Raw genomic sequence first — 27,664 nt, 5'->3', positions numbered from 1 at the left:
TCATCTATAACACATAACCAAAACTTCTTCTTTTTTTTTTGCAAAAGTATTTATTCTGATAAAATATTGAAATTAAAATTTGTACATGTTAACCAGATAAACATTGTAATTACAGCAATACTATATTGTACTTAGATTCTGTATAAGTGGTACTCCTAATATCTGGGTACTGGTCAAGATGATTTGTTACAAGAAGTCTTTCACTATGGAGGCACTGTTTAAGTAAAATGAAAAAAAAAAGTTATGAGTTGAAGAGACACAAGTACATTCTATTGATCTAATAGCAGCTAGTGTTATATTACTACTGGGTTTTACCTAAGGGTAACCCTATTATATTTTTTTATGTTTCTCATTACTTTTTCATAGCAACTATGGGTGGGTTGGGCAATTTAACAAAAAAATAACTTTAAAAAAATCTTCTTAATGTTTCTCTGCCTCTCCTTTTCCTCCTCTCCAGTCTTTTTATTGGATTCCTGGTAACAAACCCTTTCCCAGCTTCTCTACACAATGCCATGTTCTCAGGCCCCCTACTTGAATAGCCTTTGTCATGAAAGAAATGCTCTGTTTGTGATCAAGTGTCATCACTGCTGCCATGACTGTAGATGACTTTCTTATTCTTGCCAGAGATGGTGCTGTTCCACAAAATATTATGAGTGGGTGAAAATAATATTTATTTTATTTTGATGTCAGAGCTGAAAGCTTGTGTCGGTCGGGTAATGAGAAACAGATAAAAAAAAATAGGGTCATCCTAATAGTAGGGAATGGTTCTTGCAAACAAATTGTTTTATCAAGTCGGAGAGGATACATGATACAAATGTCACTTTCTTTGCTACCAGTGACTCAAATGCATAAAAAATGAATGAAGTATTACTTTCATATTCAAAATGGAATGCAAAATAAAAGTTGTTATTTTTTTCTGGTATGAATATCAGATACTTGTACAAAACAACACATTGCAATACATACATAATTAAAATTCATAAAAAAATGAAATAAAATGAAATACAGTTGTTCATTTTTCTGGTTTAAATATTGGACATGTAACAATGCTTGTACAAAATAGCACATATGTTGATGAACAGAGTTGAATTCGTAAGTGTCCCATGTTATTGTGTGACATTATATCCCAATACATACCCAATGGTACAACTAAGAGGATGAAACATATCAGACCTGATAATAGCCTGGTTTTTCTGCCGACAAAATAAAGTATGGCATGTCTTGGACAATGTCACAAGCAGGTCTATGGTTTTTATGACAATTCATGAACAATGAAATGACCGTTGTGTGTGTTTGCATTACAATGAGAAATACATTTTATACGGATGCGAAAACATGCTTTACTGTACTCATTCATCCCCTGCTTGTGTATAAGCCCATTCCTTCTTTTACATGTCTATAACATCCGTCTATAAGCCCGCCCCTTCTCATGTGAAATCACATTTGAGAGTATTTCTGATAGATAAGGTATGAAAACATGTTACAAATCACTTATAGTAGTGATTAAAATTTGATTTAAAAAGTTGATCTGTCAGTGTACAATCCACAAGTACAAATACACTCTATTTATCCAAGTACATAAACTAACAAACCTTGGTACAAACCAGTCTTAACAGGTCCTCCAAATTACAAGACAGCAATGTCACAAATTACATGTACTTAAATAATGTGAATTCTGTTCTGAATCAAAATATGATTAGGTATAGACAGTAGAATATGTTCACATCTTGTACATCAAACACACATGAGAAAGCCCAAGATACAGATTTACATTGACACACTGGTAGTGGTCATATGGATGAGAAATTGGTATTTTGAATTTTCATTTTTATCAAACAATCTATGTTTTCCTACTTGGTGAAAATACGAAATATTTCATGACAATATTTCATTTATTTCATGACAATATTTCAATGAATGACTTGACATTACGTGTGTTCCGAGAAGTTTAAATAAATTAAAGACTGAATCATTAGGATGATGACGAAAATCCGTTCCACAAATACTTAAAATCCATAACAATTGGAACAATAGTTACATTCAAACTGACAGTAGTAGTCTGCTATAGGTAAAAGTATTGTAAACATTTCATAGACCACAGAATTCATTCCAAGGTCAAAGTTTCATTCACAGTTTTTTTTTTTGGCCTTGTTCGCATAATATTTCATTCACTGTGATATGCCCCTAATGCTGTTTTTGATAAATTAATGGGTATAACTTCGTATTGCACCAAAATTTAATTAGCTTACCAAAGTGAGAATTTGGGACAATTGCCTGAAGTCACGCATACGTCATGACTTCAGAAAAACACTGACGAAGCCATGGTGGATACCTGGTGAAAGCTTTGGTGACCTAATTAAATTTTGGTGCAATACGAAGTTAAATCCATTAACTTAGACTGAATCTTTGCACAGATGAGGTTTCATCATACTGTTTTTAATAGTTAAATTTCATATACTAAGGTGACATATTTATAAGCCCATTTGGTTGGGAGGATATATATATATATATATATATATATTTGTGATACTTATCTCATGTTGCTTACACGAACACTATCAAATTGGATTTGGATTACATTTCGTAATGTGGACAGGCTTTATTTCGTGTTGTAAATATTACAAAACAAATTTTTTTAAATGTTTGCAATTTCAAAATGTTTGCAAGGAGGGGAGTATATAGCATCAGTTTTGGCATTGATATAGGATGCTAGATTAGAATACCAATGACAAGTCTCTGGGTTTGTATCAAACTACAGTGGTTATGTACATAAACATCAATCACAAGACAAATTTGTTCTTTAATCGAGTGATACTCTGTATCAATCAATCAATCAATCTTTACTTAATGCACATAGAGTTGTACATCTAAATATAAACTGGTAGTGGTGGTATTAGTGATTAGTTGACCTCCAGTTTCATGACCTCTAACCCCTGACCCCCTGTTTACAGTACTAGTATCTATTAGAGACGAGTTCACCTATAGGTTCATGACCTGTAACCGCTGACCCCAATTTGACCTACAGTTTCATGACCTGTAGGCCCTGACAATAGGCTACGAGTCAGTTCCTGATTTTTTTAATGATAAAGAGTCTTAATTTTTAAATTTTACAGTCTATAAAATCACACACTTGGGGGTGGGGGTGGGGTGGGGTGGTGCGACTCCCATAGATGGCAATATGGGGAGGGTCCGCGCAAAAGGGGTTGGTTTTTATGCTGGTTGGTATCAGAAAGGGTATACTTTTCATGAGGTGGTGGTATGAGAAAGGGTCGGGTAAATCAAAATTGGCATTAATTAACAGAGACTATGCAGTCAACACTGGAAGCGTTTCAACCTGGTGTATCTACCTTCAAAACTTCCATACTCTCGTCACTCATGCCACACTAGATCTTGGGCTGGCTTCCCCTGGGAGCCCTGGCTTTTACTATTAAATTGAGATGCAACTTGGTATCAGAAAGAGTATACTTTTTGCATGAAATTGGTATCACAACATGTTGGGTTTCAATGTTTATGAGGAGCCGCCCCGTAATGGAGTTACCCCCCTTCCCTTCCCGGGCAGACATTGGATGGTGAGCAAAGAATTAGTAGGTATTTGATAGTAGAATTCAGTATTTATAAACCGAAAGGGTAAATTTTTGAGTAAAAAATGTTTCATTTTGCACTGAAGTAGATTGCATATTCCTGATAGCATTGTACCCCGATAATTGTAAATTAAAAAACTACAAATACTATATAAAATTTAGTGCACACAATAAAGTTTGGAAGACTTGATTACTATAAATTCCTTCATAAAATCTAAAAAGTACTAAAAAATTGAGATTTTAGTTTTCAAGTATTCATCGAAAAATGAAAAGTAATGATATTGTAAAGATACATGATTGCATAGCTCTTGGCAAATATTATCTTAAAATATCACCATGATAAACTTGGAAATTGAAAATTTGTTATTGTTGGTTACGACTATGTATACATTTCTAGTTGCAAGGCTTGACCAGTTAGTTACAAAATGACAGACCATACCCTGTTTGCTTCCATGATGCCGAAGAAGGAGTAAGTCTTTGCAATGTCAGCCATCTTGTCGACTATATTCTATACATCGATCAGTGAGCGGTCATGATTTCAATATATATCTCAAATTCAACAAGTTCAGATCAACACATCAATGTTTGCAAATAATGAATGCTGATGGATTGGGTGCATAGTTATGACAGAAAATTTCTACTTGAACTGAGTCAATTTTTTTTTTTTTGAAAAAAAATCCTGAATTTTTGCCGACGTCCTGTCAGCATTTTCAGGGTCATACTGCAATGGCCTGACATCACGTGTCTCACTTGTGACATTTGAAACAGATTAGAAAGAGATGCAGCTGGGATCTCAATACCCACATCCAAATTTAGGTTGAGCTGTAACAATATTTTGCTAACTTTGTTTAAATATAACGTGTATCATTCAAATGATCTGCTGTCACTGACACAATAGTTATAAGGTCAAAGGTCACATGTCAAAGGTGACAGATTATTGCAATAGAAATGATGAGCTTAAACCCCAATGTTTTGAATCCCATAGTTTTGGATTACTATTATCTATCAGTGGACCACTGAGGATTAAATAGAATAACTTTTTTCAATATTTCTACCGCTCAAATATTTTTTTACACATAAATTTTAATCCTTAACGGATATTGGTCTTCATATCGAGGAGTAAAAATTCTCTTCGAATGTGGAAATACTTGTGGCAAATTGTGCCATGAAAATTGCCCCACTTAGCTCAACACATTCAAGTTTGTACAACCAAAACGTTGTTTCTTAACTCTGGAGTAATATTTTATAGTATTAGTTCTGAATTCATGACGTTGATTCAGGTTCATGTTCTTCGTAAGCACAGTTTTGTGGTAAATGTTACGATAACAAAATCATGGTATAGTACTATCTCTAAAAAAAAGCTGATAATCATACGGTGCAAATTTGACACAAATTTTGAACAATGTCAGTTATGTCATTCCAAGAAAGACTAGTAAAAATATGTAATTTCATCATTTTGTCATTGTCTAAGATGGTTTCTCATTCATTGTCAACAGTTTTCTTGTACTTAAAATCAACTGCACACAGCTAGCATTAGGTCAAAAAAAGAATCTGTCATGGTTTTCAGTATGAAAAATCAAAGAATTTTTACGTATCAAAATAAAAATAAAAATAACAGTCGTAAGTATGACACAAAGAATACTATAGGCCTTTCCAAAATTTGCCACATGGTGGCGCTCTACTTCCTGTCGGTGTGTGTAATTTGGGGGTATACATGGTGTAGGTTATTCAGTTAATCATAGAGCACTGCTGCTTTCCTCAATGTCTGAACAATACGAAAAACATCCCCGATTTACACTTATAAAGAATACCAAGGGACAAAGCTCTTAGGAAACAGTACAATGAGGTGATGATACCCCCAATTTGAGCGAGGGCGCTGTATTCTCAATTTCCTGTTTGCAGTCTGGAATGACCTATTGAGAAGGCTCTCCTTGTTAATATAAATGCACTAAATTCTACAATTATTTCAAAATCTGATACAGGACACACTTATGGAATGATTCAGAGCTTTTAGCACCTCCACTTCAGTTACACTTTCGTCATCTTGTAGACAGACTCATCACTATCTAATCACTAAATGGCTGAGATTCCAAGTGAACTTTGACCTTGTCCTGAGTTGACCTCTGAACTTAGATTTGTACTTGTAGTTTCACATTTCTTGAATGTCATCTGTGCGATTGTTGATTTAGGATCAACTCATCAGTTGGTGGTCGGAGTAGTCTTCTGATAAGAGTTGTTCCAACTTTCGGAGGAGTCGACGGAATGCAGGACGTTGGTCAGCAGTCTGAAATATTGAAAACATGGTAATTAGATATCATTCCCTAATGTTTTTTCTTTTGTTTAACCAAGGGAAATCTGAGTGACCTAAGGGACCTTGTCACTACGAGTCGCTAGTCACAAGGTAGTGTAGAGGATGACTTGTCAGATACAGTCTTATTCAAAGTGTCCCAAATTTAGTGCACAATATCCCATTTTTGTTTGACATATACAAACTTTTTGTTGTGTCATCTCAGATTGATACGTCTTTAGTTGTGTTCAATTTTAGAGTAATTTGTTGCTTAGAACCCTCACTCAGTAGCCTGAAAAATGCAGGCATTGTTATCGCTTATATAACATGCTCACAGAGTCACTAGTAGTAAGTGGTTACGTACGTGGACCAACAGCTGAACCTTTCAGACTACCTAATTCACATGCAAAGCAATTTTGATCATATGTTCCTATGCATTTATGACAAGGACTGCATGTAACACCAACTGCAGATAACCGAAGCCAACACCTTGTGTTTCAGCTGTCTACATTTCTCTCAACAACAACGGTATGTACGTATGTATGATTGTGCCAAATCTGATGAAGTTATACACTAACCTCTTTCCAGCACTCCTGCATAATGTGATAGACGTTATCTGGACAAGCTGATGGCTGTTCAAGTCGATAACCTCTGTGTGTTACCTGAGTAACAACCTCTACATTACTCATGTTAGGGTATGGCATCTTGCCACCACTGAACACTTCCCACATTAGAATACCTGTTGTAACACAGCATCAACAGTTAGAGCAATTTTAAAGGTAAGGGATTCAATCCCAGGTTCTGACATTAGTGTTATCTCATCAGTGACGCAATAAGGATTACATAGGATTATTCTTTTGTGTTGGACCAACTATTTTGTATAGCTAAGTACAGGTAATTATTATATAGCTACTATTTAGAGCTAAAGGCTAGTCTAAGAGTTTCAATCCCAGGTTCTAAGATAAGTGATATCTTATCAGTTAAAGGCCAGGGTTTCAATCCCAGGTTCTCACATTAGTGTTATCTTATCAGTTAAAGGCCAGGGTTTCAATCCCAGGTTCTCACATTAGTGTTATCTTATCAGTTAAAGGCCAGGCTTTCAATCCCAGGTTCTCACATTAGTGTTATCTTATCAGTTAAAGGCCAGGCTTTCAATCCCAGGTTCTCACATTAGTGTTATCTTATCAGTTAAAGGCCAGGCTTTCAATCCCAGGTTCTCACATTAGTGTTATCTTATCAGTTAAAGGCCAGGCTTTCAATCCCAGGTTCTCACATTAGTGTTATCTTATCAGTTAAAGGCCAGGCTTTCAATCCCAGGTTCTCACATTAGTGTTATCTTATCAGTTAAAGGCCAGGGTTCCAATCCCAGGTTCTCACATTGGTGTTACCTTATCAGTTAAAGGCCAGGGTTTCAATCCCAGGTTCTCACATTAGTGTTATCTTATCAGTGGAGCTATAGGAATCAGACAAGATCTATCTTTTATTCTCGACAAACGTTTTTTTCAATATCTCTAGTAGACAACTGTTTTTCGCATCTAAAATCTTATTCTAAACTGAGCCTGTAATTAAAATTACAAATATATTAGAATTAAACAGATAAACTCATTAGCTGTTCCTTGACAAATATTAGAATTGTACAAGGTAAACATGTATGTGACTTTATTCCTATGGTAACACAACTACCATGGCAACAGTTGTACATAAACACTCACCAAATGCCCAGACATCTGATTTACTACTAAATTGTGTATAACGAAGGTGTCAAATTGATGGAAAATTTACATATTTCTATGGTAACACTGATACTATGGCAACAATTGTACATAAAGACTCACCAAATGCCCAGACATCTGATTTACTACTGAATCGTGTATAACAAAGGTGTCAACTAGATGGATAATTTACATATTTCTATGGTAACACTGATACCATGGCAACAATTGTACATAAAGACTCACCAAATGCCCAGACATCTGATTTACTACTGAATCGTGTGTAATGGAGAACTTCTGGTGGGGCCCACTTGATGGGAAATTTTGAACCACCAGAACTGGTATACTCATCATCAATAACATATCTGTAATGAAGAAAAGTTGATGATCATACGTTACTGGGACACTCTGAAATCAAGAATTTTACTTGAAAGATTTTTTTCTTGGTTTGGTAAGCTGTTTGGATATCTCTACCCTATAAAACATGTGGTATCATCATTATTACTCGTTAAATAGGAAATGATAACCTTCAAGGTCGAAATTGAAATTTTATCTATACTTCTCTGCCTCTAAAATATGTAGCTAGTAAACAACTTTGTTCTTTCAACTCGAGGAAATACTTGTGACTTAAGGAGTCTTGTCACTACAAGTTTTCAGATGTGGAAATACTTGTGACTTAAGGGGCCTTGTCACTACAAGTTTTCAGCTGAGGAATGCTTGTGACTTAAGAAGTCTTGTCACTACAAGTTTTCTGCCAAGGAAGTACTTGTGACTTAAAGGGCCTTGTCACACAAGTTTTCAGCTGAGGAAATACTTGTGAGTTAAGGGGCCTTGCCACTACAAGTCGAAAGACAAGTAGCAATGAAACCCTTAGGTCAGGAGTAATTCCAGATACTGGGGAATAGTATAATTATACCTCAAAAGCATAATGTAAGAAAAATCTGGTAAAATAACTTATACTTTGAATGTTTGGAATCATATTTAGAGCACGGCAAAACCGATAGCGTAGACGTAAACATGCATTGTTGTCATGAAGAATGACCAGGGTATAAATTCCATATTTTCTGTTTGAATGCATTCAACATGACTTGCGTGAAGTATAAATAGTTTCCTAGTTTCCAAAGTCATTGGCAACATATTTTCTATTGTGTATAAGTACCTACCTAGCCAAACCAAAATCAGCTACCTTGACAGTTGTTCTATCACCAACAAGACAGTTCCTGGCAGCCTGTAATGACACAATCACTTATTAACATGGAGATTACCATCAACTCTGTTAGTAATAAAGTCTCTCATATATTTATGTTGATAAACTTTTCACATGTAATATTTTTCCAAAATTTCATACTGTTTACAGTACAGTAAAGCTGACCAGAAAACAAGTCTTCATAGAAGACACATATCCCAAATACTGTACTTCTGTACGTTTGTATACATCTCTGTGGATATAACACATTTATCATATATAAAGTAAGGTAGAGGTTTACTTACCAGATCTCTGTGAATAAAACGTTTAGTTTCCAGGTATGTCATGGCTGCAGAGATCTGTCTGCAAATATCAATCAGTTGAGGTGGTTTGTCCAATAGATGTTGACGATAACGTAGGTAGTTAAGCAGGCAGCCTGTAATATAGATAATAAATTATCAAAAATGTCATACTTTCCAATTGGGTCTTCTTACAGTTACACACTATGTACTATGTGGGTTTTCATAGCAATCTGCACACGTCTCCATGTTATGACTCAAAAGAAAAGGGCATTGTAGGTTATGGTGCCTTTACACTGTATTGGATGGTGATTTTACACTTCTAGCAGTCAAGTGTTCTGTTTGTTGATTGAGGGCGCTGTACTGTATGGAACGTAACAAGAATTGTCAAATGTTCTATTGGCCATTGAGGGCCCTGTATTTTAAGATGATTTACGACATTTCTCAAAACTAATGTTACTGAAGAAATTCAAGCAGTGTACACACTCTACCAGGAGGATCAATGACAGTTTAGTTCTAGTTAGAATCACATGGGTCAAGGTTGCGTCATTTCTATTAGCAAGAACATCTACATTCATTTGGGACAAATGTGGCTCCTTTATTGGGGGGGGGGGGGGGGGGGGGGGGCTAAGCCATACAGTGTGTTCACTGAATTATCAGTATTGTAATGATAATATCAAAACGTGATGTCAGTTTCTAGTCACAATTTTATCCCCTAACTGCAATTCAAGGAAGAGTACACACAAACTCCGATAGCTGCAGAGGTAGCTTACCTTTATTCATGTATTCTGATACTATGTACAGTGGTCTCTTCCGACTGCAAACTCCATATAATTGCACTAGGTGATCATGCTTCAATTCTCTGGGTGAAGACACAAAGTAAAAATCATTACTTGCGGAAATGCACATATTTTATTGTGACTTTATTCAAATATTGGCGTTTTGAAAACAATGAAGTCCATCTGTAGTTTTGAAGTGTAGGTACAATGTATGTAGTACAATAAAGACTGAACTTCTTTGGGCAGATGACGGGGGCAGTGAACAGATTGGAAAAAGCACTAATAAAAGGAATGGTTGAAGGGAAAAGGAAGAGACGACACCCAAGGATGCTGTGGTCTGACGATATCAAGGAAGTAACCAAAGTGAGGCTGACATCTCAGAATTGTGATATTGAACCAAACTTGACATTTATGGGTTTGTTTGAGAGAGTCAGTCATGATTGAATACAGATAATATACACGTTCAGTTACAGACTGACTGACTGACTGACTGACTGACTAATTGACAGGCTGGATTACTGACTGACTGACTGACTGACTAACTGACTGACTAATTGACAGGCTGGATTACTGACTGACTGACTGACTGACTGACTGACTGACTGACTGACTGACTGACTGACTGACTGGCTGGCTGGCTTACTGACTGACTGACTGACTGACTGACTAATTGACAGGCTGGATTACTGACTGACTGACTGACTGACTGACTGACTGACTGACTGACTGACTGCTTGACTGTACTGACTGACTGACTGACTGACTGACTGACTGACTGACTGACTGGCTGGCTGACTGACTGACTGACTGACTGACTAATTGACTGGCTGGATTACTGACTGACTGACCGACTGACTGACTGACTGACTGACTGTACTGACGGACTGACTGACTGACTGACTGACTGACTGACTGACTGACTGACTGACTGACTGACTGACTGACTGACTGACTGACTGACTGCATTCAATACCTTCTACCTGTAGTCAAAGAGTGCTGTCATACTTCTTTGGGCAGGTAACCAAGGGCAGTAGAAAAAGTTTGGTATGATGACATCAAGGAAGTGACACTGAAAGCTCTCAGAACTATGGTACTGAACAAAACCTTTTGATTTAGCTTTGTTACGAGAGTCAGCCATGATTGAAAGCAGCCAACAGCAACTAACTGACTGACTGACTGACTGACTGTATGTATGCAATACCTTCTAATTGTAGTCAGTGTTATGGTACTGTAGAAATCAAAAGTTACCAAAACTGTTTCATATACCTGACAGGTGCACTTTTATTGTTACTTACTTCATAACTTTGGCTTCATCAATAAAATCATCTTCTGACATGGCATTTTCTCTCATCATTTTCACAGCAACAAGAAGACCATTGGACAGTTTGCCTAGTCTGACCACACCAAATTGTCCACCACCTAGCTCTTTCATTAATGTGATCTCAGTGTGATCAATCTCCCATATATCTAAAAAACAAAAACAAAACATGATGATGTGGGTGGGTAGGGTGAATACAGGTCTTTGGCCAAGACAGTGTTCTTTAACTTTTAGTGTGAGCAAGTTTTGTTTGGACCATACTTAGCTATAGCCTAGTTTATATTAGACCATCAGGCAATTCTGCTAATTATAAAAGTGACCACAGGACAAAGGCACTGTTGACAGCCTGGGCACCAATGATACTGTCATCCTCTGCTTTTGTTCAGCAACATTTAGATTGCATATCTGAGATCTTGTTACAGGACTAACTTAGCTATTGTTGGAGTTCAATGTACCATAGTCTAGTTACCTACTACTTTTCAATTTTTAAGGAAATGTTGCATGAGGGCGCCCCAGGTTAGGCAAAAAGGAAGGCTAAATTTTTCATAATGTAAACTGAACACCTGGTACACTTGAAGCATTAAATAAATGAAGGAGTTCGAAAAACCTCCATATTTGACAATGGAAATATTGCAATTAACCAAGAATAATATTATCAAAATTTAGCATGAAACATTCAAGCTGTTACAGTTTCTACAGTTTTTTGGGGTGTAATATTTGGTGCATATCAAAGGATACTGGTAGTATTCTACTTAACAATCTGATTAAAATCCGATGTAGTGTACACTTCACGGTTTCTTTTTTGGCTGTTACATTTACTGTTGTTTATTTTCTTTTGTGAGCGCTGATCACATACATCTGACACAACACCATTGGTGCTGCGTTCCCATACCAAATCTCAATGCTGAGTGAATTCACTCAATGAATGAGAACATGTAATGCACCGAAATATATGGGTACAGTACTTCAGAGTACTCTGTTCGTAAAGAGCATGAGCACAGAGTGCAGACAACAATGTTATATTGTTTGGTGGTTCTTTTTCTTTCAATTTCGAACGTTGAGTGTGGATATATTGTAAGACGGATTCCGATTGGCTACTTGTAAGTAAGAGATTTGGTATGGGAATGCCTATGGTGTTGTGTCAGATGTATGTAACGAGCACTCACAAAGAACAAATGACAGTAAACGTAACAGCCAAAAAGAAATCATGAAGTGTACAATACAGCGGATCTTAATCAGATTGTCTACTTCACAAAGCATACTTAATTCACTTGCAATTGACTGAACTCAAAACCTGGTATTATCCTAACTTTAAATGATCCAATCTAAATTCATATAAAACAATTCAATCACATCATTTAATATGCCTATATCAGCATGACTGATAAACCATACAATCAACTGTAGTAAAAATGCCAGGAGACAGTTTTCAAATATCATGTCGTACTACCTACCATGTCCTAATCCAGCAGTAGCTGGGGCACTTGCATAGCTCTTTGGAGGCTTACGGAGTCTGGTAGCAAGACCTATGATGTGAAAAAACAAACATATGACATGTCAATACTAACATTAAAATCACTTGTCATCAGATTCACGAACATGCACCTAGGGGGTCCCATGCTATGAATCCTAGCCAGCAACTACGGACACTCAAGCAAAACTTCCTTTATGACCAGAAATTTATATGATTTTGGAGATTTTGCTGCCCATGAACTTTGACATCACACAAATAAGCTAGTAAGTTTTTAACTTTTAAAATTCTTTTTAAAAATAATTTTACTTTATTATAAAAATGGAAAAAATTGTACAAAACAAAAAACTTAAGTTCAATGTGGAAGCTGGAACTTGGTATGGGTAAGAGCTTACACAGAGATTGCAATTATAGTTATCAACAACAAAAAATCTCACTTCACTTAAACATGTGTATTAAAATTTAACTATTTTATTATAGGACATGTAAAACCCTTATGAATTTTCAAAAATAACTACTATTAATTTTGAACCAAAAAATTTACATCATCCAAAGAAGAAGAACTGAATCCAGTGACAAGGTGACATACAGCAGATCATAAAATATGTGTTATTGATAAATGTATACATTAGATAGCATTACAAAAGAATGCTGTATTAAAGGCGAACACCACTCTGAGAAAAGGTAATTTCATAAACTTTGGATTCTGGAGAGTCATCTCATAATTTCACGTCACATAAATTTTGCAAGATTGCAAATAATGTATTCGAGACAATTTATATGAAGGAATTAAGCATATACACAATTTGGAATCATGAATATGTATTGTGCATCTAATTAATATTTATGTCTGATAAGATCCATGAGGCAATGGTGCATCACTGAAAGAACAATACAGTTGAAAATGAGTGTCACTTTGGTGTTTCTTATAAAAAGTTCATGGAAATACTTTCATGTCCTGGAGTGGCGTTCTCCTTTAAAGGCGAGGCAGGTGTATAAAAGGCCCCCTAACTTCATGGGGGTTCTTGTCAAACTTGAATGTGTATAGCAAACAATGCAGGGATTCCTCTATGAAAATCCATCACAACAATGAGCAGCTGGTGATTTTGGTAATAAAATTGGCATGTGTGGATCTGTGAATGTCTTGGAATGTGTGTGTGTTGTTGCAGAAAGTTGATATTTATACATGGTATATACAATTTTGGACAAAACATGATCAGAGTGGGGCTTGTCGGTTACGTTGAGATGACGATGATGATGATGATGATGACAATCAGATGGGTGGCCAGCTGTGGATAAAATGATGGGACCTACCTCCACTGTTGTGTTGGTGATAATCTATCACTTCTGGTATAGTTGGGTAGGCATGTTTTTCCGACATATAGTATAAGTTATGTTCATTCTTCTTTATGTGATAATGACGAACATTGCCTTCACCACGCATACTATAAATTATACAAAATACAAATTATGGAATCAAAAACATCGATAGAAACAAAGCACTAAAGGTCAAATATGTCCCAGGGGTCAATTTCCATGAGATGCAAAGTCTTTCAAAAACTGTGCATTGTGTCACATGATATAAAAGCATGTTCCTAGTCCTTTTTGAAAGACAAAACGAAACAAAAAACCAAATTTGACATTTTCTTTTCAGAGCTGCATACCAGATTAAAAGTGGAGTTGTTGTCCTGAGAAATATGTCTAACTAGGTTGATACAAGTCCTTTCAACTCTTTGTAAGTAAATACAAACCATTAATGCTCATTCCCCCTTTTAAAGACAATAAATAACATTTAAGGCCAAAAAAAAAATATCTGGTCCTGGTCAGGGTAAACTTTCTAAAGTGGTGCGACGAGACTAATTCTTTTTTTTTCCTAATTTTTTTTTTTTTTTTTTTTTTTTTTTTTTTTGCAAATTAGTAAATACACATTTTTTTGACACTTTACATACTCTGTTCTATCATATTCATCTCTTGAAAACTTCCTTTTTCTTCAAAGCAGTTTAGGCTTTGTATTTAAGCAGTCTTGGCATGTAGGGTAGATTTCAGCTGCTTGTTCTCCTGATATCAGGAATAAATAAGGAACAGGAAAGCAAAAATTATCGAAAAAAAGGATCGACACGAGGGTATTCAGGGCACGCGCGTGCTGACCAGAACCAGATATATATATTTTTTTTTTTTTGCCTAAGAAAACCAGAGAATGTACAAAAAAGAGATCTTTTATCTGGCTGTGATGACTACCTACCCATCTTTACTAAATACAGACAACGTATACATTCCAGGAGAACTTGAATTCCGAACAATAAAACATCCTTCTTTGTCTTCAGTTTGTAAATCTTCTTCAGCCTGTGTTCTTGACACTGTACTTGAGTACCAGCTGTTGACAAATAATTGGAAAATATAACGACTTAATGTCAATCAATCAATCAATCAATCAATCAATCAATCAACCAATCATTCAATCAATCAATCAATCTATAAATCTTCCATCCAAACACCCATCCATAAATTACCCACCAACCAACCAACCAGATAGCTAGCCACCCTGCCAACCAACCAACCAACCAACCAACCAACCAACCAACCAACCGTCCAACCAACCAGCCAACCATTTTGAACTCTATTTAAAGAATTTGTACGGGGAACCCTGATATTTTGTTCTTGATTTTAACTGAGAATGAGTTGGAGTTTTCTTAAACAAAGTAACAGCAAACTTCAAAATTTTTATTTGAAAGGTACATACTACTTTGCAGCTATGTTCTGTTGACTGAAGATGGGAAGGGATAAAACCCAGTAGGTGAAAAGCACACAAGTCTTCAAATCTATCGTAACTCCACACTTGCACTCATTACTTACTCATATTTCTCAAGACTGTTACTGTAATCTGTCTTCTCTTGAACAAAGTTGCTTGGGATATAACCTTCTTCCCTGTCAAGGAAGAGACAAAAGATGAAGTTGGAATGAAACTAGAAAGAATCACCATTTAGTTAAACAGTACAAGGAGAGTTTACACATAGGGATCCTGCCAGACCCCCCTCCCTCCCTCCCCTCCTCCCTCCCCCAGTCACTCCTAACTCCATCTCTTACACCCCTACATAATTCCTACCTATGGTAGGTCAGTTAACTGCCATGGAGTCGCATGCAGAAAAACGTGAGGATAGAATCCGGGTGATTCCAGGAGATGTCATGTAGATGTCCAAAGTTAGTAGGATTTTACATTTAGATGGGTTTCATGACACACAAACCACATTGCCTAAGGGGGCTTTTGTATGCTTTGTGATCTTTTTGGTGTTGGGAGGGCTTTTCATGCCCCATGTAAACAGGATCTGTAATACCATCATTACTATGAATGAAACAATCATTCTGTACATATAACTGTGTGTGCATGGTCAAACTGCATAAAAGAGAATATAAAATATATATTAACTTTACCCTCTTAGTGTATTCCTAGCTTTCAACAAGTTTTCTCTACTGTCATCTAAGACAAACTGTACAGTAACTTACCCTCAACTGTCATGCAACATAGCAAACTGTGCTGTAAGTTGACACACTACTGCAAACTTACCCTCTTATATTTCTAGCTTTCCACCAATGTTCTCTACTGTCATCTAAGACACTATATTCTTCTCCTTTCTCCATGGCTAAATCTCCCTTCTGACCTGGTGTGTATTGATAAAGAGCAACCACTACCCTCACTTCCTTTTCTGGTTCTGGTGGTCTAGGAGGTGGTTGAGGCTGCAAACAAGAAACAAAATTCGTGTTGTTGTAATTCAATTCTAAAGTGTTAAGATGTGATTATACAGTGTGAATGTTAGCGATTCACTCACTGGGTATTTCAGTCCTTATGAGTACTTGATGCATGGCCTTTTTTCCATAGCTACGTCAATTTCACCAAACTTTGCAAAAAATAATTCAATATGTAAACTTTATGATAACGGACTTAAAAAGAACATAGGGTTAATAGTGTTGTTTCCATGGTGATAATCAGTGATGCAATTTAACAAAATTGTGCTTATGCAACCAATTGAAAAAATATGGGACAGAACAAGGTCAAGGTTGATATTTTATAATGAAATTGACATTTTTATCATAGGTTGTCATGGCAACATCAAATCATCTCTACATTTGAGATGATCACTGGCAAAGAAAAAAAGGTCAACTTGTGCACATAAAATAATCTTTTGTGTAACTTTATCTGTCATTTTTATTTTATCTTATTTTTTAATGTACGATGGATGTCATCCAACATTTAACTGTCAAAGCAGTTGGCGCAATTGACAAAACACAATACAATTGCCTCAGCATGGAAAGCAACATCATATTTTACACGACTAGTACATTGTGTTAATGTACAAAAAGGAAGTTTAGTCACTACTTATTTTTGCGTTTTTGTTTTCCAGTGAAATTAGGGAAAATTTCCAGGTTTGCAGTATACTATACATAGAAAGCATAGGCAGGATCAGTACGATATTCCCTATCAACATCTATGGAAATATTACCTCAGGTTTTTACGATACAAATTTATTCAGTCATGTCTGGCTATCAATGTTGCACATCAAATGTGAAATATGAAAAATATGATACACTAAACTATCCACAGTCCAAAATGGTATAATTAAGAAGCTGATGTTTCAGGAATTCACCTTTCACTTAGAGCTAAACTCTTCACACCGTTAAATTTAATATAGTATGTAATAAATGTGAAATGTCGCTATGTGTAAATTATGACTGGTGTATGTTCTTATACGAGTATACTAGTGCATATGAACCTAGTACTAGGCAGGGCAAGAAGGAGGAAGCACAAATCAATATATATACTTCATTGTTTATATTTTCAGGGAATCTGCTGGTATGAGAGATTTAAAAAAAAAATATTTTATCAAAGTTATTCTGATAATGTTTATCAAGTCTTTCATACTGTGAGCGTACTTCTTTGGCTCATAACATTTTTTAGCAGACAGACAATTTTTCAAAATTTGGTTAACTTTACATTGGCAGACAATACTTTGGCTATAGTCTATTTTATGGAGGCAAAACTTTTGTATATTAATGCAGGTCAAGGAGAAAGGTCATGTCAGTGGCTAGAAAGCTATATAGGTTTAATTTGATTGGTGTCTCTGGGTACAAATCTTCTGATATTATTATGCAAAATTTCATTTGACCTTGAAGATGGAGGTCAAGGTCAAATAAGAAAGCTTACCTGTATTAATATAGGTATAGACATGAATTGAGGCTGCGTTCCAAACTTATTTAGTTATGGTTGAAAATTTTAATTTCCGCAACAAATATGGCTACTGTGAATTTATCAGTGAAAGTGATTCCATGTTCATGCAGATTTATTTTGGCACAAAAATTTTTTCAGTGACTACTATGTTATAATAATGTTTACAACCAAATATCTACAATAATGGTATACTGTTTATAAATGATCTAACATTTCTTTCACTGCCTCTGGACAAGTGAATTACTTCCCTTTATTCATTTGGTTGATCTTATACCCTTGGTTAAACTTTTCAGATATGATGTGAAGCATTTTTTGAAACTTTCAATACTGGCTGTGATATACTTTTTGCCTTTTTGGCTATAACTTTGTGCACCTTCACTAAATGCATGCTGTGAGTACCTGGGTACTTGCGCTATACAACCTCAATATTCATTTCTACAATGAAAGCTAGTTGTTACTCACTGGTAATACATCATGTCGGTTAGCAGTGGTTCTCAAGTTGGGTACTTCATTAGGAGTTGGTGGTAGCGTCGTTCGAGCCCTGACGTCTGTTCTGTTATGGTTTGTAGTTTCTCTGTTGTTTTGTCTATGAATGAATGCATTTTTACATCCCGGTGCTAGCCTCGCTTGTTGACCACAACAAGTCCATTTAGAGGCAGAAAACATTCCAGAGTGATATCGATCAAGTAGATTCCTGTTTTCTTTACACACTGCAAAACCATGAAATAAAAAAAATAACAAATAAATTACAAAAAAAAAAGCTCCCTGGGTACACTGTTTTTTTACTAGTGTGTCATCTAAAACTTCATCACCAATTGATCAATGCTTTCCAAGATTGGTTATTTTGAAGTGCAAGAGTTGAACAGATTTTGAACTTGGTGTAGGTCAGAAAGATGAGTGCAATAGAAATAGAGACAACGCAGTAGACAGGAATTATTGTAAATAAAATCAAACTGATTTTTTGTTGTTGGTTTTCTTTACCAGATTTTAATCATTTGAGTTTATTGGTCAGGTTCAACACATTTATATATAAATAATTACTAAATAATTTTTATAAATAATTTTGAATATAAAGACGAGTGTTTATTACATAATTATGTACCAGAGATTACTTGCAGTGGTGTGCATGAATACTAATGACCCACACCACCGAAACCTACTTTGTGCAAGCATTACTGAATACCTGCTGAAAACATTATTGTATATCTGCATACAAATGATATGCAAATGAGGATACAGTCGTTCATTCTACACAAAAGCGTGTGATCGCATAGTGTCATTTTTATGGAAATTTGTTGTTTTGGATAAACATATGTAATAATAACAGAACCCCATGCCACATGAGAGCCTGTGTGGGTACTCTGGGGTATTAGCGCTCATGCTTGCAGTGTTTATTTGATGCACACTTTCACTTGCTAATATTAGTACATTCTCAAAAGTACTATCGTAGAGAACACAGCAAGCACTAACGTAAATAGCCCAAGTACGCCCCACTTGCACTCGTGCATCATGGGGTTCTGTCATATTCCTGTAAGTCTGTACGATATCATGTTGTGTCACGCTATCAGCCAGCACTCATTTGATTGGCTGCTGATAGCGCTGAACAAGAAGTATCTTACAGTTTAGACAACTATGTTTTACATAATGGGCTTACTGTCTTGTAAAACTTCGATCCACGAATCTCTGTCCAGTTTACTCTGAGTGAATACATACAATGTGTAATCTTCCCAGCAAATCTGAAATAAATAATAAAAAAAATATTCAGTTTTCCAAAATAACTAATTATTGAACCACATTATAACTCAGGAGTACTCGTGAGATGTAACAGGTGTCTGATGTAAAACCATAATTATATCTCACTTTGTCCTCCTTCCTATAATTATGATTTTAGATTATGAATTCTCGCTACCTGCAATACAATTCTACACATCACTGTGGAGTCAAATGGAACAAAGTCACGCGACAATGCATTCTAATGTCGACAACTACACTTCCGGTCGGCTATGCTAATACACAGGAATGTTTCTTTCCCATTTTCAGTTGTAGACATCTCTTGTAAATTTGCTCTGGAAAGATACTGTACATATTTAAATTTCCCACCTCCATAATTATATGAGCTTAAAACTTGCGTTTATCTTATTTGTTACAAATTAAACTGTTTGGAAGAAACATTCACGTGTATTGACATAGGCGACCAGAAGTGTAGGTGTTGACAAATGCAAGCGTGGTCGCGAGACTGCGTTCCATTTGACCCCTTAGCGATGCATAGAATTGTATTGCAGATAGCGAGAATTATGATAAAATCTACAATTACTGTAGTCTACAATACAGATATTACCACAGAGTAATACTCATTACTTGTTGCAGCTAGGGGAGGGGGATAACTTGTTGCAGCTAGGGGAGGGGGATAAATAGACACAAAACTTGTTTGAAACACTCAAATTAACTGTTGCCTAGCAATGGAATGTGATTTGGCATATAATAATACAAAACTTAGCTCTGTACACGAATGTTTAGTACATTTGTATAGGAAATATGAGGTGCATCATAGGAAATATGATATTAGTTCAAGTCACATTTTATTACAGTCAATGTGAAATAATAGTACCGTGTGAGTAGAATCAAAAGATTCCAGTGATGTCTTGTTGCACACTTGTCAAATCAATACACAGGAGAAACCCATACTGATGTAGCATCTAAATAAAAAGACCTCGTTAATATGTAATTAACTTTTAATTATTACAGAGTCATGGTCAGCAGCGACTGCATATTTTCTTCACTTTTGTTATCTAATGAAATGTCACTTATATTTAACCATTCATTATCACTCGTCTAAAAACTAGCAGCTGCTGGCAAAACTCCTACGGTATAAACTGTTGTAATACTACAGTCTAATAAATATGAATAAAATAACATTATTTGCAGGGTTCTCCACAGACTTAATCTTGTGGTGGACAATCATTAATATTCATGATTAATTAATATTCATAACATCATTAATATTCATGATTAATTAATGTTAATGATTCAACTTCTATGTTAATTTCAAACTGACACATTGTTTACTGATACACACCAGTGTTTCTCAATGCACATGCACAACACAACTTAACTTCATAATTTGATTCATGTGCTGTAGTATGAGAATATCATATCACAGTAGTTAATAAGATGGGAGATTTACCAGTGACTACTAGTCATTAAATAAGTGACAGTGAAGGATAAAATATAAGTAACCTTTCATTTGAAACAAAAATGACAAAATATACTTACAAGTTGCAGACCATGTCCCTTTCATTATTATATATCTAAATGCTAAAATCTCAATTCATGTGAACTCATTGTATTTTTGATTTCATCATGTTTAACTTGATGGTAAACTGGAAGGTACATTATGTTGTTCAGCCCTATCAGGTTTCTTGATGAATTGAGTTCTGGCTGATAGCATGGCACGAATATCTGTATCACACAGACTAACTTGATGGCAGTTGATGCTGGTGCATGGTTGAACTTTGGAAATATTAAATCTTATGTGCGAGGACATTTACAATAAAAAAAAAATATTGGAAGGATATCATAACACAGAAAGCCATTGACGTTATATCATAAGACATCACTGTAGACTGGCACCAGTTCCTCAGGAGATTATTTTTAAGTATCAGATTCTTCAAATATTTTTTGAGTTTGTAACTCCTTTTTAGTTTTCTTATTTTTCCACGTTATTAGTAAGTCTCCCAATGCTATACATGTTCATGACACTGTTTCACAATCACTCACTCGGGTCATTATTCTTCAAATACAGAATGAAAAAAAGCCTAGAGACTTGAGCAAGTCTAAACATCACTGGAATGTAATTAGATGTTATTCCCCAATATTTTTTTTTTTACGGAGGGAGGAAACACAAGAGAACTGGTACTAACAATTACACTGCCTTAGACTTGAGGTTGTAACCCTATTTGGGGTCATGGCCTCATTCCCAGGTGAAAATCATTGGTCAAAATATTGGAAGTATCCAAAATTTTACTAGACGAAATTAAATTTTGTTGAGAACTCTACAATGTGAATGAAATTATTTGGACATGAGAGTAAATATATTTGTATGACATCTATACCTGAAATGGATAACCTCTTGAGGTAGCTTTCTGGTCGGCAAAAGTTTCATCTTCAACTTCTTCAACAGCACGTATTTCACTTATATATATTCTTCCTTTTTCCTTCCCACATTTCTGGATAAAAAGTGTAAAAAAAGTTTCAATACATGAAAAAGTCTTTGCACAAAATTACAGCTTCAAAAAAAATATTTGTATACCTACTACACCAAGGGAATCTTTAGTAGTTTACTACCTTTGTCACAACTTTAGTACACTGACCTTTGACCTTTGACCTTCTTGTCAGGTACTGTATTTTGTGGTGGAAGTCAAACCCAGTACTCTTTACAACTGAAAGGAACTTTAGCACAGGAAACTATAAATCATTATTTCTTCAATCACACACTGTATACAGACACTTGCATGGTGTTGATCCCAATAAACAAATCTTGAACAGTTACTGTGCAAATTGCAATTTGACTTTGAAGACAAAGGTCAAGGTCTAAAGTCAGTGTTTGACTAGAAAGCTTACTAGTATCTACAACAATGTGAGTGTAGACACATGAATGGTGTTGTTGTGCACAAAACTTCTGAGATTAGTGAGTACATTGTTATTTGACCGTCAAGATGAAAATCAAAGGTCAAACTTTAGTATAGAATGAGACAGCTTTATACCTTTAAGGCAATGCGGGTTTAGACATTTGAATGGTTTATATTTACAAAACTGTCTCTGTTGAGCGATTTTCTATTTGACCTTGAAGTAGAGTGCAAGGTCAAAGGTCAAGGTCTAAATAGATAACGTAGAGGGTTGACCAGTCTCTATAGTAAATAAACTGTTTGATTCAGTCCACAATGCCATTTTTATACCATATCTGGCCATTGTTCGGCCATACTGGTCAATGTCGCAAAATAAAATGATGTGCACATGCTAGTACAATGTTGACAGTTGTACCAGGTTTGTTTGAAATTAAGTTGTTAGTTTTGAAGACAGGGCTGTACATGGATACAACGTTGGCTGTGTCTGTAGGAGATAATGGCTACATGTAAATAGCGCTTTCAGCACTGTATGGGCAAGGGGTTAAAAGATATGTGCTATTATTACCATTACAAAAACAATTGATTTTACAATTTCCGAGAACCAGCCAGTTTCAATTTCTCTCTATCAAAACAAAGTAATGAATGCATCTAGGTTTGTGTGCATAGATGAATAAATAGTTTTATGTGTCAGTTTATGAGCAAAAAAAGTCATCATTTTATTCGAAGTAATTTATTTTGGGAGTCAATATCTTAGAACAATCTGAAATTTTGTTTGTTTTATATATTCATGTGTTGTGTAGCTTACTTTGACCATTCTCGTATGCATGTCAGAGCATATTTTGTAGCTGAGGCATCAAATATTAACACTTCACCAGAATTGTGCTATAAAACTAGGAACTGTGATCTGTCTATTGATTTATTCCTGAGTGACTAAACTGACCAATCCAAAACCTTTTTGAGTGATGACATCATGCTAAACTGACCAATCAGAAACCGTCCCAACTGTTACTAACGGGAAAACACCTTGTGATGACATCATATTTAACAGAATCTCTTTGTCAAAGAGACTCAGTTTGTGGCATGAAGAGATTGTGGTGAATATGGTGTCATCGCATGGCATTTTCTCATAAACCCTTGTAGGAAATTCAGGTTGTCACCTGACAGTACCCTGGATTTACTCATAAAAACCTTCTCTGTTATTAACGACATTTAGTTTTGGAACCATAAAGTCACTTACAAGTAAAGAGCTCAATATGCCTTTTAATTGTATCATGATGAAAATGTTACTTCAACTATTACAAAGATAACACAAACTGAAAAGTAACCAAACAAGCAACAATTTGACTACACAGTACAACACCATGGCCCTGATAGGGCTGAACAACATCCTACAGTCTAAATTGCCTATCCAGCCCTAACAACAACTGAGCCATATACACCACATCAGATTTTTATATGATTGCTGTAAAAGAAATTGGCCATTGCATATCAAAGATATGGTTGTTCATGTAAGTGTGTGTGTGTGTGTGGTGGGAGGGGGGGGGGGGGCTAAATAAATCATATACCATTATTTTTTTAAGAGCAATGAATTATAGTTTGCTAATACTGTATTATACAAGACATTTAAGATAAAACTATGTTTTATCAGTGGTAGGCATTATGACAATGTTGACCATGTACAGCCATTATTGACCTTACTGTCACATGACAGGATGTAACATGTTTTACTTCAGTATCCTCACAGTGCTGTGTGAGTGAGTGAGAGAGACGGACGGAGAGAGAGAGAGAGAGAGAGAGAGAGAGAGAAAGAGAGAGAGAGAGAGAGAGAGAGAGAGAGAGAGAGAGCGAGAGAGAGAGAGAGAGAGAGAGAGAGAGAGAGAGAGAGAGAGCGAGTGAGGGAGGGAGGGAGGGAGGGAGGGAGAGAGAGAGAGATATCATATAATCAGTGACAATATCATTGTTGTCTAAATCAGCCATAGAGGGCAACAATTTTTATTTAAAAAATAGCCAGAATGAAGAAGTATAGGGTCGATCAGATCATAAGAAACATAGAATCAAATAAATCCATCCTAACATGGAGATCAGTAACAATCTACGTGTATGTACTTCACACATGTTTAAAAATAAAAACACTTCAGAATATCTTGGTCTCTTAGCTACATGACAATCTTGTCCATGTGTTATGTAAAGATATACACAATCATCCCTGTTAATCAATTTAAATTTAGCTCATGGTATGATATATTATGATATATGTGAACGGTCACCAGGCGAGTTACATTTAAGTTAATTATGCATCAGTTAATGTTTAGAGTTCAGCTTTAGGAAGGAAAGAATTATGAAAGCACATTCTGTAATACTGCATCTAATTTAGCAAAAAAATAGTTCTAGATTAAGGACAATTTTTTTACTCTAATCAATTAATTTCAGTTCATAAACTATCACAGATTTCTGACAACAACAATAGCAACGTGGCCTGCGCTAAGTGACAACGGAGTCCTTTAATACATCCTCAGTGTTGCTTTGTTTCAGCTAAGGTATGTTTAGTGACAAAACTCATTACTGGTCAGCGGTGTGAAATTGTTGGGTTGTATATCAGTGAAGCCATACAAGTGCTCTTCATGATCTACTACAGTTTTTTTGTTTTTTTAAGTACCACTATTTATGTTATTTCACAGTTTCCTACTCAGTATCCTGATTTGAACACAAATTTGTGGAAGTATATTGTGTCTTTTGTGTAAGTCTCATTAACTACACAAAGCTTATAAAACACATGCTGAAAGTTCAAGGTTAAGAACAGTTTGCATACCAAAATTATTGGTAATAACTCAACCAGAACTATAGTCCACAGTGGCTCGTCTGTAGCTATTGAATATATACTTATCAATTATAATTTATGACAATATTCAGCTTGGTCTACAATTATGCTTGTAAACATGTTATGTTGTCTACTATCATAAGCTGTATCAGTCACAAGTCATTCACAAAGACACACAGACTCAGACACAGACACAGACACACATACAAACACAGACACAGACACACAGATGCAGACAGACACAGACAGAGACACAGACAGAGACAGACAGACAGACAGACAGACAGACAGACACAGGCAGGCAGACAGACATACAGACAGACAGACAGACAGACAGACACAGGCAGGCAGACAGACATACAGACAGACAGACACATACACAAAGAGTACAAGGACAAGGTATGTCTACAGATTTGTACTGTTAAGTCATCACACTGACTTGGCGCATGTATGCACATCAAACATACATACATGTACATATAATACATGCATGCATGCATACATACATACATACATACATACATACATACATACATACATACATACATACATACATACATACATACATACATACATACACACACATACATACATACATACATACATACATACATACACATACATGCATACATACACACACCTATCCATCCAACCACACACACACACACACTGTGTGTGTGTGTGTGTGTGTGTGTGTCACACACACACACACACACACACACACACACACACGTATGTATGTTATGGTTAAAATATCTAAGTACTTTAGTAGAACAAGAGTCTACATTTTTTGTATGTCTATGAAGTTATACTGTAGTCAGTCACCTTGTCACTCCATATACACATGTACATGTGCACATGCACATCACCATCTCCATAGCATTCATAACAAGATTGAGTCTGTCAAATGTTAATGTCATACACTTATCTTGTGTACATATAGATAAACACATATCATCCTCTGTATTCACAACCGAGGTGACATATATTACACATTTACTTCTGTTTATTCCAACATGGAACTGAAGCCCAGCTGATCATACTTGCTGACATTTGACATCAAAATATGTAAATGCTCATACACCCACATGATCCAAAATAAGTCTATGGGAGATGCATTAAAAATGTAGTTATCTGGTGTGCAAAACTTTAGGAAAATTGGTCCTGAACAAAAAAAAATTATCTTTTTGAATTCCTGTGACTCCATTGATAAGTTGGTAGTAATCAAAGACTGTGAAATTCAAACATCGGGGGTTTAAGATGCTGTTTATGGTAGAGGGTGTGTGCATGTGGGGGGGGGGGTGCATGTGTATTGTTGTCCTCTGAGTCAGTGTTGTGCATACCTACAGACACTATGTTGGGCAAATTTTAATAACTTCCTTCTACAGGAGAGTTATACACCCCAAGAACTGTTGTTTCTTATAGAGATATCTAACAAAGTATAAGCCGGTGTTGATAATGTCATGCCATAATTTTCACATTTGCATTTACAAATTAAAATACACTAATTAATATATACCATGAATTAATTCTACTTACATCCAGATCACCATCATAGTACGTTAGGGTTTGTGCTGTCAACACAAATACTCTCGATTTGTAATTCACAGGACCCATTTTCCTTTTGTTAACCGATCGTTTGATCATGTGATCTTTCTTGATGATGTCGTCTCTTCCTCCTTCCGCATAGCTATAGTTGGACGCCATAATTACAAGTGCCAGTGTATTATTTATAAGTCTAAGACAAGTAATGTCACGACAAGTTATGACTCACAAGTAATCGTTCCGGTACACTTTCAAAACAAAATTCCTGGGTTTAGCGATTCTTAGACGTCAAAAAACACAACATACTGATCTCTCCAAATCAACTGAATCCCTTGTAATTATCGACAACTCGAAAAACACATGGGCATTACATGATTTGGGTTGTCACGCTTCAGTTTCAGATACAGTGCTGGGTATTAGCTGGTAACCCGTACATGTAGGAGAATTGACTCGACAAGAATTTGTTTACCAAGTTTTATATTCCGCGTCAAAAAGTCTCTATAAAACACTCTGTGTTACTGAACTTGTGGATTCTGAGTAAAACACGTTCAATAGACGAGCAGAGTTGGCACTTCACTAAGAATTATAATTGTTCATTACACTTCCGGGTTTTCTCGGTCACTGACTGGTTTTCTGCTACAGGCATGGATTTGCTATTAATATAGTTCGTCTGTAACTCCTTGATAAGTTCCTCAGTTGCGATCAAAGTTGGTTGCCTTCCAATCAAATACGATTGACTTCCGACACGTTTTCCAAATCATATGATATTCTAACATACACTCCCCATGTTAAAAATAAGTTCAGGAACTTCTAATCGCGAAA

At 35.8% G+C, this 27,664-nt stretch overlaps 1 protein-coding gene across 1 annotated transcript; it reads right to left on the bottom strand.

Moving 5' to 3' along the window:
- Nucleotides 1-60: 60 nt before the first annotated feature.
- LOC144438434 (tyrosine-protein kinase Tec-like) lies at nucleotides 61-27,643 on the bottom strand. The gene is made up of 16 exons (XM_078127457.1): nucleotides 26,837-27,643; nucleotides 21,967-22,080; nucleotides 19,509-19,590; nucleotides 18,317-18,564; nucleotides 16,196-16,365; nucleotides 15,487-15,558; nucleotides 14,876-15,007; nucleotides 13,948-14,078; nucleotides 12,617-12,688; nucleotides 11,140-11,311; nucleotides 9,839-9,927; nucleotides 9,072-9,202; nucleotides 8,744-8,808; nucleotides 7,827-7,945; nucleotides 6,447-6,607; nucleotides 61-5,865 (listed from the first exon to the last, which is right to left on the bottom strand). Exons 1-16 carry the CDS (start codon nucleotides 27,002-27,004, stop codon nucleotides 5,773-5,775), a joined length of 2,019 nt encoding a protein of 672 aa, XP_077983583.1. The 5' UTR covers nucleotides 27,005-27,643; the 3' UTR covers nucleotides 61-5,772.
- Nucleotides 27,644-27,664: the final 21 nt, after the last annotated feature.

The sequence above is a fragment of the Glandiceps talaboti genome, chromosome 8 (genome assembly GCF_964340395.1).
Source record: "Glandiceps talaboti chromosome 8, keGlaTala1.1, whole genome shotgun sequence".
Classification (NCBI taxonomy): domain Eukaryota; kingdom Metazoa; phylum Hemichordata; class Enteropneusta; family Spengelidae; genus Glandiceps; species Glandiceps talaboti.
Note: the sequence above shows the minus strand (reverse complement) of the source record. Positions and strands in the feature narration are given on the sequence as shown.

Coding starts and splice junctions, on each gene's coding strand:
- LOC144438434 (XM_078127457.1), bottom strand. CDS start 27,004: ATGGCGTCCAACTATAGCTATGCGGAAGGAGGAAGAGACGACATCATC. Junction 16,366..18,316: donor ACCGACATGATGTATTACCA/GTGAGTAACAAC, acceptor TCTTGTTTGCAG/CCTCAACCACCTCCTAGACC. Junction 11,312..12,616: donor TACTGCTGGATTAGGACATG/GTAGGTAGTACG, acceptor TTTGTTTTTTAG/ATATATGGGAGATTGATCAC.